General features: G+C 39.4%; 1 protein-coding gene across 1 annotated transcript in view; it reads left to right on the top strand.

The window, feature by feature from the left end:
- The window catches only part of LOC149789006 (uncharacterized), a 72,925-nt gene that overhangs the window by 22,169 nt on the left and 36,377 nt on the right, over window positions 1-14,379 (top strand). Inside the window, exons 6-10 of the mRNA XM_089975164.1 lie at window positions 5,909-6,109; window positions 8,061-8,276; window positions 10,618-10,767; window positions 11,316-11,367; window positions 13,327-13,456. Coding sequence (XP_089831290.1) covers window positions 5,909-6,109; window positions 8,061-8,276; window positions 10,618-10,767; window positions 11,316-11,367; window positions 13,327-13,456 — 749 coding nt within the window. The remainder of the gene's footprint in view (window positions 1-5,908; window positions 6,110-8,060; window positions 8,277-10,617; window positions 10,768-11,315; window positions 11,368-13,326; window positions 13,457-14,379) is intronic.

Here is a 14,379-nt window from a genome sequence, read left to right on the forward strand (position 1 = left end):
TTACCTAGCAAAGGTATTGATAGTGTTTTGAGAAGCAAATATCAACATTCATACCACGTTCCTATAGGATAGGAATACCGGATATTATCTTAATAATTCATTATATCTTACCAAATTATTTGTTTCATTTTGAATACATTAAATTATTTCTTTAATATATATGCGAAAATACCTATATCAATTTCATGACAGTCATCTCGAAAGACCATGCGAATAGCGCCCTTGGGGTGTTGTCTGTCTCTTTTGGCATCTTCTGCTGTGGCTGTGCAGGCCTATACGTGAGTGACAGTCCCTATTGCAGTTGGTGCAGATATACTGGGAAGTCTGCGTTACTGTGGTTGCTGCCGCGTTCTTCTTTCTCTTACGTTTCTCTGCCGCCAACTGGCCTCTCCTGGCATCAGCGACTGATATGCCATTGTTTACCGTCAGTCTCCAGGTGTCTCGGTCCTCGGCCAGCTCTTCCCAGCCATCGGGTGAAACGTTGCATGCCTTCATGTCCTTCTTGCATACATCCTTGAAACGGAGTGAGGGGCGTCCGACTCTTCTCATGCCAGTGGCCAGCTGTCCATATAGGATGTCCTTTGGCAGCCTTCCATCCTCCATGCGTCGGACGTGTCCCAGCCATCGAAGGCGGCGTTTGCTCAGCAGGGAGTACATGCTGGGGGTCCTTGCACGCTGCAGGATCTCGCTGTGTGGAACACGGTCTTGCCAGCTGATTTTCAGGATGCGTTTTAGACACCGTATATGGAAGGAGTTGAGCCGGCGTTCTTGCCTCATGTAGGTACTCCAGGTCTCACTTCCATATAGAAGGGTGCTGAGAACGCAGGCTTGGTAGACTCGGACCTTGGTGTGCTCTGTCAGCGCGTTGTTTTCCCACACCCTCTTCGTTAATCGAGCCATGATGGTGGTTGCCTTTCCAAGCCTTCTGTCCAGCTCCATATCAATCGAGAGAGTGTTGCTGATGGTTGAACCTAGGTAGGTAAAGTTGTTGACTGCTTCCAGGGTGACACCGTTGATTTTGATGGAAGGGGCAATGGTGATATCTTGCACGCTGACATTTGTTTTCTCCAAGCTGATGGTGAGACCAAACGGCATGCAGGCATCAGCAAAACGGTCTCCCAGTCTCTGGAGGGCTTCCTCGGTGTGGGTCACAAGAGCTGCGTCATCTGCAAAAAGCATCTCCCTGATGAGCACAGTTCTCACTTTGGTCTTTGAGCGCAGTCGTGCCAGGTTGAACAGCCTCCCGTCGGACCTGGTGTGTAGATATATGCCATCTGTGGACGTGTCGAAGGCGTAGGACAGTAGCAGGGAGAAGAAGATCCCAAAAAGTGTTGGTGCCAGCACGCAGCCGTGCTTCACGCCACTGTTAATTGGGAAGGAGGTTGAGGAGGATCCATCATACAGGACTGTTCCCTTCATATCTGCATAGAAAGAGATTATCATGCTGAGGAGTTTTGGGGGGCAACCGATCTTACTCAGAAGTTCAAAAAGGCCCTTCCTGCTGACCAAGTCAAAGGCCTTGGTGAGGTCGATGAACATCATGTAGAGTGGTTGACCTTGCTCTCTGCTCTTCTCTTGGAGTTGTCGTAGGGAGAAGATCATATCTGTCGTCGACCTGCCTGCTCTGAAGCCGCACTGTGATTCCGGGTACACAACTGCAGCCTGTTGAGTATGATGCGGGCGTACACTTTACCAACGATACTCAAGAGCGAGATCCCTCTCTAAATATTAGAGTCACTGCGGTCACCCTTGTTTTTGTAAAGGGTCACAATTGTGGCATCGCGCATGTCTTGGGGGACTACTCCTTCCTCCCAGCAGAGGCAAAGTAGCTCGTGCAGTGGTTTAATCAATGTTGGTTTTCCACGTTTGATAGCTTCGGGCGGGATGCTGTCACTACCTGGTGCTTTGTTGTTTGGAAGGGAGTCGATTGCTTTGCTGAGCTCCTCTAAGGTTGGCACTTTGTCGAGCTCTTCCATGGTAGGCAGATTCTTTATGCTGCTGAGGGCTGCATCGGTGACTGACGTTTCTCGGGAGTATAGCTTTGAGTAGTGCTCCACCCATCTGGCCATCTGTTGCCCACGGTCTGTGATCTTCTCTCCCGTCAGAGATTTCAGGGGAGCGACCCCTTTCACTGTAGGGCCTAGAGCCTTCTTGATGCCACTGTGCATATCTTGGATGTGTCCGGACTCGGCACTGTGCTGGATCCCTTCACACAGTTGTTGCCAGTACTCGTTCGCACACTGTCTAGCGATGTGTTGGGTGTTACTTCGGGCACTTCTGAGAGCAGCAATCGTCCGTTCATTATGACATTTTTTTGTAAACTATGAAGGCGTTTCGTTTCTCCTCGATTTGTGGTTCCATCCTTGATAGGTGTACGTTGAACCAGTCCTGGCTGGGTCGTTCCTTCTTGCCAAATGTTGGCATAGCTGTACTGTAGATGGCACCCTTCATGGCATTCCACTTGGCTGTAGCGTCGTCCTCAGGCAGGTCCTGGACAGCCTTGTAAAGGGCGGACACATACTCTTCCACCTTGGCAGGGACTGACATCTGCGCAGTGTTTATGCGAGGACGTCCTTTTGGTTTTGAGCGGTGTAGTGTGTGAGGCTGTAGTTGCACTCTGCTGCTCACGAGGGCATGGTCGGAGTCGCAGTCTGCACTGTGGTAGGTTCTGGTGGAGAGGACGCTTTTAAGGGCAGAGCGCCTGGTGATGACCAAGTCGAGTTGGTGCCAGTGATGAGATCTGGGGTGTTTCCATGACACTTTGTGTTGTGACTTACACTTGAAGAAGGTGTTTGTGACGCACAAGCCATGGTAGGTGCATAGCTTCAGCAGTCTCTGACCGTTTTCGTTGGTCTTTCCAGTGCCATGATATCCGAGGCAGGTAGGCCATGACTCGTGGTCCGCACCTACTCTGGCATTAAAGTCGCCTAGGAGGAATAGTGGTTCGTTTTTGGGGCATCCTTTGATCTGTTCGTTCAGCTGCCCATAGAACTGATCCATCTCGTCTTCTGACGACGTGAGGGTTGGGGCGTAGACACTGATGATGTTGACAGGACCTGAAGCAGTGGTGAGGCGGATGGAAAAGAGACGCTCAGTGCCACCTGTGGGAGGTTCAACCGAGGCCAGGAGATTGTTTTTAATGGCAAAGCCCACTCCGTGCTGGCGGGGCTCCTCAGGTTCTCGACCCTTCCAGAAGAAGGTGTAGTTTTCCTCTCTGAGGGAGCCACGAGAGGCGAGCCTAGTTTCCTGGAGGGCAGCTATGCTGATATTTAGTCTGGTGAGTTCTCTATCGATGATGGCCGTCTTTCTGGTGTCATCCACTTCTCTGAGGTCGTCGGAGATGCCTGTACACATGGTGCGCACATTCCAGCTTGCAAATCGAAGAGCTGGAGTCTTTTTTATTGATTTCTTGTTTCTTTTGTCTGGTGTGGAATTACCGTCTGCTTGTTATGCTGAACAACACACTGAGCTCCAGAGACCCACTGGAGCAGGCAGACGATGGCGGGTCAACACCTTATTGACCGGGGGCTGCCCGGCTTGAGGCGGGCGATGGTTGGCCAGTGGGACACGATGATCCCTCCCACCGTCAAAGCTGACTTGTGGCGCCCCTTCCCTACGCCAATCGGGTGGGACTTATAACCCGTAAACTGTCAGCTTCCGTGTTGTTTCCTCACTCAGTAGCGGGGCTGGAGTGTCCTCTCCAGGGCGCAAGCCTGGGCGTGGAGTATGGAGATCCTGCGCTGCCCAGACGTCAGGATCCCCCTCTCGTCCTTGCTGGTGGGGTCCAAAGGAATGCTGAGCATCACATTTGGCACCAGTTTGGATGCAGGAGCTGCCGGAAGGAGGTCGTAGTCGACCCCCAGCCGCCTTAGGGGCTCCACTCCGGATTTTCTGTCTGGGTTTACTCCCGTAGCCTTTCCTTCTCCTGAAGATATCCACAAGGCAGTGGAGCCATAATCCAATGGATGGGACTTGGTGGGTTTTGAATCAGAGTTTCCTTCTCCTAGATGAACTGCCTGACAAGGTTAACGAGCTTCACCTGTCCGGGTTTGGAGTCAGAGTTTCCCTTCTCTTAGACTGGTCGCCTGCCAAGGCTAACGAGCCCAGTCTGCACACCCAGTTATATCGCCGGGCACTCGGTCGCGCCACACAGCAGGCTCTGTTAAAACAGGGGGCCCAGCGTGAAGGTGCTGCTGTGGACACAATAGTGTAGGAGAGGCCATATGCAAGTAACTTCCTGCCCCGCAGAGCGAGACAGTGGTCCTGCGGCGATCACTACACCTGGGAAGGAGAGGATATGAGAGACGCTTCACTTTCCTTTGGCAAGCGGGACGTCAGGCCCAGGCCTCGCACACCCCCAGTCGTGTATAAAAATATAAGTTATACAATATGTAAGTAATTTTTCATGATCACACTCCACAATTTCTTGTGCTATAGTTTCTACAACTTTTCCTGCTAATTGGCACATGAAATCAAAACCACTTTAATATACATGTTTCTATCATGTACATTAAATGTACTTTCCACGTAATATTTATAGATTTTATTTCAGTTGAATTGTCATTATATTTGTTAAACTTTATCAGTGAAAATAAACTCTAGGCAGGTTTGGCAGCTAATGTATCTGACTATACAAGAACAGTACGTGGAGGAAAAATCCAATATTTATTACTGTGCAATTATTGAAGGTACTGCACACGATTTGTTACGGTATCGTCGGCTGAAGGAGAGTTGACTCTGTGGCATGTGGTACATGTAATTATTCACTGAATGTGCTGCAACTTTAAATGAAATGAGTATATAATGAATTGTTTAGAACATAATCGAGGTTTTTAAAAGTTACAAACCCAGTAGTAACGTTTGTGAGTATACGTTTCCGATTTCCACATTTATTTTTGTCACTTTATGTCCTATACACCATTGTTTACACAAAACGTAAAATATTTGATCATTTGCAGTACAAGTAGCATTATGTCAATTTTCAATGACTTTCTGATGACTATACTTCCCAAGGAAACTGGTCAGATGGTTCAAGTAAGATATCGCATGCATCCATCAATAGCAGGACCTTACGAAATGCAAATAATGCAGTATGATCTTCTCGGCAACGACATTTTACATTAAGGCTTGAACTATGTAGAAGGAATTCGGAAAGAGTAAACCGCGCATAAAATCCTATATCTAATTTACATAAAATATTACATATAGCTGATGAAAAAAATTCTTATTAAAGAGACACTGAAGATAGATCTCATATTTTAACTTTCATAGATGTTATATCACAAAGTTCATCCGTTTTTGTCACTTACATTCCAAATGTTATAAGAAACATACATAATGGCGGATCTCTTTGACGAATGATTTCTGTGCATACATACTATTTTCTTGTTTGGTATTTAGCATATTATTTGTTGAATAATAGATGTCGCTTTCGTGCTTCGTATTACATATTTCTTCGATGCGTGGTTTCTGTGCATACACATCTTTTTCGATGCGTGGTTTCTGTGCATACACATCTTTTTCGATGCGTGGTTTCTGTGCATACACATGTTTTTCTTGCTTGGTATTTAATACATTACTATGATGATACGTTTATTAAACATTTTCTAGAATATCGTAGAGACAGACTGAGATTTCTTATGACACATAACATAGGAACTATTCATAGGAGTGTATAGTTTTCTGAAAACGTGGGCTGTAAATATGGCTGATAATTTTCGAAGAATAAAACAATTATGAAGATGACGTCTTTAGTTAACTGCTAATTATGACAACTATTTACTTCCATAGTTTGTTTGTTAGGAATTTCCCTTTGAAGAGGTGCCATTCATCGTTCTGACACTTTTATCTCTCTTTATTCAAATGATAGTAATGAAATCGATTTTGTAGATTCTTGCCTCCATTTCAGATGGTAATCCTCTGAAGGTCTTTCGTAAGGGTGAGACTGGAAGTCTGATTACTTCGGACCGCAGTTGTCTTCTTCATTATAAGGGGAGCCAGTCTAAGGGAGATGAGAAGTTCCGGATTGACTTTTCATTTTACGAGAAAGCCGAACAAACCACGACTCCTCCTTCCTTGCCATATCCTCTCGAGTTCGGGGGCGATGCAGGTACTTTTATAACTGTGGTTCTCCTATTTCTCTTTCTATCCTATTTCCCATGCCCTCTTTATAGCAACTGTTCGCTGTGGGGCAGTTTGGGCATTTGTCATATATTTGCCAGTCGAAATTACTTTATTTTTCAAGTTGTAATGTAACTTGCACGAAGCTCGTTTACTATCATATTGAATAATTTTCTTTCTTCATCGCTAGGATATTTAGTCAGGTGTTCGTTAAGGGTATATGGCTGAAGTAGTAAGCATCCAGACTGGGTGATACTTTTTAGTTTCAAAAACATAGTTCATTTGGTGAAGGCCAAAGCAGTGATACAGTATACAAATATAATACTCAAATTATCTTATGCTTAATAAGATGTCTTTGTTCTGGGGAAAAGTTATGTGGGTAACTACCTGGTGTCGAGCTGCATTTCTCAGGTAACTCTCGAAGCTACAATCACTTTAAAATCTGAGCAATCTAAGATGACAAAATTTTTTTTCTAAAGAGTGTACAGTTTATCAGAATCTTTATACATGTTTGGTATTGTAATAAAGAGTGTGCAGTGTATCAGATTTTGTACATACGTGTGGTAACGTATAGGGCATAGTGTATTGAAATCTTCATATATGTGTGGTAACTTGTAGAGCATATTGTATTGAAATCTCCATATACGTGTGGTAACTTGTAGAGCATAGTGTATTGAAATCTTCATATATGTGTAGTAACTTATTATAGATGGCACAGTTTATCATAATATTTATCTATGTAGTTTGGATTCAAGTCTTTTTTCTTATTTGGCTTAATTTTGTTCCCCGATAGCAGAAAGTTTTACTTGCAAATGGATACATGATTTTTGTTGGATGCATGAAATGACGGTTAATATCTAACGCTGCTCATGTATCTTACAAATTTCAGTCAAGGTCTATTGCAACGTGTGTAACAATGATCTACACTTCATAATCCAATCCTCACCTACAATCATAACAGTGATGTTTATTCACTTACAGCAGAAGTGAAATCTGATGTATTGCCATAGCCCCAAATCATCTAAGTTTCTTTCTCCTGCTTTCTTGTTGCATGTAATTTGATAACAATTATCTTTTATTTGCTATGTCAGGCTAGCTGTAGATATGTCAATAGAAGCAAATGTAGAAAATAACTGTGTGCTTCATTTCAAAAAGGCAAACAAAAGGATGGATAGTTTTTATGAAATGAAGGATTGATCAATAATGCAGATGATGCAGATGAAATCTCTACTGTTATTGCAAGCTCTCTCTTATTACCTACAAGAAGCAATTAAAGAAGACATAATGCAACCTCCAGAAATATATAATATCTCAGTTTGTAGATTCTAAAGAAAAATTAAGTTGAGGGGCATGTGTGTTAATGATAGGTTTTTGTGTATGTAAGGGTTATAAAAATTGTGTAATCCAAATGTGCTGCCGTCTGAGGTTTATGTCTTCCATAGACATTATATGGTGCTATTCCAGCAAATCCAATCTGTCACAGGTAAAATATCAGTATACGAGCCGATAAACAGGAGTCCAGTCTGCACAAAACATAGATGAAACAGAAAGTACCACAACTGGGGTAGATTTTATATATACTGCTAGGTAGACGAAGCGATATAACGCATCTCTAGCGATCCGATATTCTGTTTTATCCTCGAAGGCATTTGCCTATAATTGTGCCGTTCAGCACTTGGTTTAGGATTTCGTCTTTCTCTTTAAATATATGTTCACTATTCATAATACATTGGAACACTTTATGGACAGCAAATGGTCCTTCAATCAACAAAGACCCCTAGCTTGTACTAGGTTATCCCTAAAACTGGTCTGAAGACATTTACGGATATAAGACTGCATGGACGAAGTATTTAGGATTAGACCTTTAGCTGGTAAATATATTCAACGATAATATCTTTACTTCTCATGCAATTAATTATGCGTTATTCCTCTTTTTTCAGACTGCAGTAATTATTCTGAAGATTCTCCAGAACTACAAATCAAGTCACCGCGTGATAAGTTTGGCCTATATCCTGATAAGAAACACTGTGTAAATGTATTCCGGAACACATTGGATCCAAATGCGGTAATCCAGGCAGAGTTCCTCAGTTTTGATTTAGAGGAGTCGGACAACTGCACTTATGACTCAATGGCCATATACTTTGGTGTGAGGAAAGGTATGAAATGGTTCATATTTAAATTTACATATAGCCAAAAAAGGAGATTACTTGGACAACTCGTTAGCGTAGTAATTCATCTGAGTATGTTTCCGTTAATACACTCTTATGTCACGTGTTTAGGCTCGAAAAAACAGTAACCCAAGAAGGAGTGAAAACAACAAGCATTGAAAAAAATGCAAAAAATTATTTCCCTGGAAAAATTCTGTAAAAATATTTAAAAAATATGAACTTTATGTTTTATAGAATCAAATTCAAAATAATCCAAGAATAAGCCACGAATAAAATATTTGAAGTCCTAACTACAAAACGTTCTACTGATTTCAAGTTCGAATCCCGAGGGAGAATCCAAGATGGAAGACGATGATGTATGCTATAACCTGTGGTGTTGAAGTCTACAGTTCCTTGTAGGAACAAAAATTATCACTCTGGTTTTGGAAATCTAAATAATTTATTATAAAAACTGTCTTTGATTAAGAATCTCACATGAACACATGTATTTTCCAGACAAATAACAGAATTAATCCTTTTGAATCCAAATATTCTTGAAATAACTCCAAACAGCACAACATACAACCTACAGTGTAACAGCCCAACTTCTACTGAGAATAATTCTCCAAAACCAAAGGTTATATCATCTTCTAAAACGTAAACAGGAGGTCACGTGATCATGTTCTGGCAGCTCGTAGAAATTAGGTATTTGTTTATGATCACGTCCACCCATTGTGGCCCTGACCAAAACCAATCATTTTACTCGGGGAAATAAAAAAACAATAATTGTTTATATCTAAAACAGATAGTCACATAATGACCTCAACAACAACCAATCATTTAAAATAAAAATAGAACAACTTGTTTACGTGAATGCGACAAATTTTGAATCAAGGAGAAGATTTAAATCAACACCTGATGTTTATAAACTAACAGTCAAGGTCAAATTATTTTCTGAAAAAAGTATCATCTCTAGTGAATACATTTATATTACAATAGCATGAAATATAAAATAAAAAAATTAAAACTGACAAACAATTAAATTGAAATAAGTATATATTAAATCAGATATAATTAAATCAAATATACATAACAACACCTTTCAAAGAAATAGAAGTTGCAATAATCAAAACTTGACAATTTGGTTTTGATATATGAGTGGGTTTTCAGTCACAAGATATATAAATTTTTATGGCGCTAGGATTTTGTAATGTCCCGCGCTGAGCCATCTTTCATTCGAAGTAAATGCTTTACTGCAGGCAGCGAGTTGTCCATTTTAACGTCTTTTTGAATCCATTATGTACACAAAACAACAGCTTCGGCCTAAAACATGTCTTAAAACGGACTATTTTATTTTTAATTCATTGAGCCATTCATGCTCGACTCGTTGTCGTGAGGATTATGACCTATATTACCAACAATGGTTGTTCCAGTTAGAGAACAAACGTTAAGAACAATAGGAAGATCAGGGCCTTAATGTTGAAGCCACGATTAAAGCATTGCTGTAACGTCTGTGACCTTGATCACAGAGTATCAAACATTGATTTGCTTTAGCTTCATAAGGATTATTTCAAACTATCTAGAAAATCCATCCAAGATTATAAAACATAGAAGGGAAAATAAAAAACCTTTAATGCAGATTATATACCGCTGTGACCGTCCATGTCAAACTAGGTCATAGTGACGAGCGTATAATTATTTGTCAAAGCTCTGTACGGATTATTTTCTGTTATGATAAAAATCTATCGACGAAGTTAACAAATACATACAAATGAATACTATAGCCAAAACTATAACAAACTGTAAACGGAGCAGCTGAGCTGGCGACAGAAACGTTACTGTTGCGTCCCATATTCAAACTATACAAATAAACGACAACATTTGCAATTTGTTACGCTAAAATAAATTTGCTTTCGTGTAGTCGAAGTTGAATGAAAATAGTTTACACGTCATTTTGTACAGAACATTTCCAGAACGCTTAAACATACAAGAGTTTACAATGTAAGCAATTATATGAACGTTTATTAAATAGGTAAAAGGCAAACAGTGAGATGGAATTTATTAAACGTAACTGCATGTAAATTTGTCTCCGTTATCGATATCAAGACATGTGATGAGAATGTTCTGATTTTAGTCTTTGAGCTTGAGAAATCAGAATGAAATATATTTTTGTAATACTATTATTTTAAAGAATGTGATATATATATATATATATATATATATATATATATATATATATATATATATATATATATATATATATATGTGCTATGATGTCATTAAAGACATAATTAGATAGATTATATAAGTCCATTTTGTATAAATAATGTATTCTATTTTGATTAAACAGAATCACCAAGTCTGGGAAAATTTTGCGGTGAAAGTATGAAAGGGAAAATTATACAGTCGACTGGAAACATCCTTAAGCTGGAGTTTAATTCCGATGATAGCTACGGTCTGACTGGCTATGACATCAAAATTTCAATTGCACCAAGGAAAGGTACGAGCACTTCTGGCCTAACTTAATTGTGGAAGCAAACCGTGGATGTTGTCTTTGGGTCGTCCCATGTATTATCAATTATTATAAACGTTGTAAGGTGATGTTGCAAATGGTCATGATTATGATCACGCTTCTTCCTTTCTTCACTAGAAATTGAACATATCATAAAACATAATCGAACATGTCCTTTTCTTTACAATGAATCTAAATTATAATGTTGTTCTTCTCGTAACAATTGGTTGACTATCGTCATTTTATAAAGCCTAACTTTCACTTTAATTTGATTCATAGGACAAGTTTGCAATGGTGAAATTTATAGTTGTATAAACATTTTATATTTTTAAGAGCCGCTTTTATGAATATATTTGTAGAAGGCAGTTTACATTTTTATTCAAATGTGGGTTGATGGTTTAGCAATACATTATGACATATAAAGAATTGAAATAGCACGATAAAAACTCATACAACAGTTAAAAGAAATTTTATCCACATAATTTTCTTAAGCTTATCTTAACAAATTATTGATATAAATTGTAATTGTGTTTTAGATTGTCCCTGCCCAGACCGAACCGTGTGTGTGAAAGAGAAGGATATAACAAGGTATTGTTATCAGTCTGTGTCCAAATCGAACCGCAACTTCCAAACACTCACAAACTCAATAGCAAAAGCGCACATAAAACCGAACTGAATCACGTAATCACTACAGCTACCAACACTACTACCAGAAAACTAATAACTTATGCTGAGTACTGAAAACAGAAGTTTCCATTAGACTGATTTCCTGGTGATAATAACCTGAATTCACCATAAAATGATAAAATACATACAACATTTATGAAAATGTCTGCACGAAATGGCCACATTATTGTAGTTAACAAATTGTGAGGCTAATTCTATTTTTAAATTATTTCTCAGTGGAGGTGGATGGGAAGTTTAGCAAAAAACTGGACAGTCCATTGATTAGGCCTTGAATTCATCAAGTTGTTGAAGTGGAAGATTTTGCCTTTTACTTGAAACTCAGTTGTTTAGAAGGATACGTTGACTCTAACCTATACAATAATATTTGAAATGGAAAAAAATGGCCACATCTGCTCATTTCATACAAGTACAAAATATGACTTCGTAGATATTACATCTTTAAAGTTAATGCAAGCTTTCTCTCCTACCTTTGTCAGCTTGGCGACTTCATGTCCATGTTTCAGAGCAAGCACTTAGAGACGGGGTGCATAAGAGTAAGAAGTGTTTTCTCGCCTTTGTTAGTAAATGCTCTCAATTAAAATAAGCCCGCTTATCTGGTTATACAATTTTAAAAATATTGATGAACGTAATAATAGTATAAGAGCGTCGAAAACTTCTTAGCATTGAAATTTTGGCATTTGTGCTTTTTGACACGTTGCGTGTTGTAAATATTGCCATTTGTCATGGGCAATTACCGGGGAATTTAGTATGATGACTTATTTGTGATGCATTGGAAGCTTTAGATTTATTTTAGCATTGTACACTCATGCAAAACGGAAAATGCAACCACCGCTGTGCCATCCCGTCCCCAATTGTTCGTATACCTAAATGGGCGTGCAAAATAAATATGCAAAAGCTGAAGCCTGATGGATGGAATATACCAGCCATGGACGTACTAAGGTTTGGCCCATAAAACTTTGCATTCAAATGTGTTGGAAATTACCAAGATTGCAAGCAGATGTCCATAAGATAAACTAATCAATGACAGTGGAAAATGTGTCGAAAAACTTATAATATTATAATGATCTTTCTCCTAACAGTTTCACTTCTCATTACACACCTATCCATTTTACTCAAAGTTATCGTTCTTTAGTCGAAGTTGGAAAACCGAACCTCTCATTTTCTGATTCCGCACCACACCTTTCTCAGACTGGATCGACTTTTCGTCAAGTTTTTCTGGTATTAACTGAACAAACATGAACAACTATGCCGTAGCCTCGCTAGGCGTGCAAAAGAAATGAATAACATGCTGTTTGTATTGTCAGTTCAAACAGTTTGTCCAGTTCAGTTGCAAATTACTGTCAAAAGTATGCTGTCAATCCCACGCCAAGTTCCAGCGAAGTCCTCTCACAATGTCCCGCCAAGTCCTCTCACAATGTCCCGCCAAAATATGTATTTCAATCGATATTAGCCTGGCTTTGGAGAGAAACTGTTAGCGACATTCATTTGCTGAAATCTTCCGTGAAGCAAAGTTTTAAAACTGCATAATTACTTCATATAGCAAATATGCGTCTAAGGATTCGTGTTAACAACAGTGATCGTAGTGAAAATGAGTGGATGTTGTTTCACACGCTTCATTCATAAACTATCACTTGTATATAATTATTCTCATTCTGTAGGATCCACTGATAACACATCTCACTCTGTCTGTCGTATAGTTTTAAATCTCAGTATTCAATTATGTATACCCTGATTTCTTTCTCAGACTACTCCTTACAGGATTTTTTTTTATAGAAAAGACCAACCGTTATACTTTGTTGCCGAAATGGAACCATTGCTTTTAATCATCAGTCAAATTGAGATTTATTTTGTTCATTTAAGCTGCATAGAAGGAAACGCATGCAAAAACAACAAATGCGCAAACGGAGGAACGTGCGTTGCTTCCAGAGCCGAAGAAAAATGTTATTGTCTTCCTGGTACATCCGGTGATACATGTCAAGTAAAAGACAAGGTAATAAAACAACCTAGAAGAAACGAGCACCTGCTTAAAGCATATATATGTAGACAGTATATATATATATACATAGACATCGTCATCTTTGCTCGTTCGCCAAAGCATCAAACTCACTCCTATTTATCACTGAACTAGCTGACTGAAACGAATCAAAGGGCACCGGAATTTAGCCAAAAGGAATCGTATTCTTTCTTTCTATCTATCTAGCCATCTATCTATCTATTATTCTATCTATCAATCTCTCTAAAGTGAGGAGTGGTCAACGATTTATACCCGGAAGAAAGTTTGTACAAGCGTTGCAAAGTTGATCTTTTTTAATTTGAAATTAATTCATAGAATAATTGTCACTAATAACTTTAAATAATTATTAGAAGATGACAAATGCACTTTCTGTAAGAGTGAGAACGAAAAGTATTCAACATCTATTCTACTGCTGCATTATTACTTCAAAGTTCTGGTACTATTTTACTAAACGTGTTGCACCTTGTTGTCCAAATATTGTCCATTTGTACACAAAATAAATATTTTTTAGGAAGTGAACAATTGGACAGTTTGTGTAATCTCTTGCTTATTTTCACCAAATATTATATTTGCCCTTGCAGATTCAAGTTGCAAAATCCTTCCCTTTATGTTTTGAAGCAAATAGCAAAAGCGCATAAGAACATTCAAAAATATGCTGATAAGTTAAACAAAAGAGAATGGGCCCTAACCATGATCTTGTAACTTGTGCTATGCGGTCAACAGGAACTAATATTGTAATATTGCGAAGTCTATGTCACTTATACACTGTATACTTGTGCCAGACCATCTAATTTGTGTCAAAAAAGATTGTGTGCAAGATGCATGTGTGCATGCGTGTGTGTGTGTGTGTGCGTCTTTATCTTTTTTTGTGCATCATTTATGTCCGTAGACTAATTGAT

Source organism: Sinohyriopsis cumingii, chromosome 11 (genome assembly GCF_028554795.1).
Source record: "Sinohyriopsis cumingii isolate HCF-2022 chromosome 11, ASM2855479v2, whole genome shotgun sequence".
Lineage (NCBI taxonomy): Eukaryota > Metazoa > Mollusca > Bivalvia > Unionida > Unionidae > Sinohyriopsis > Sinohyriopsis cumingii.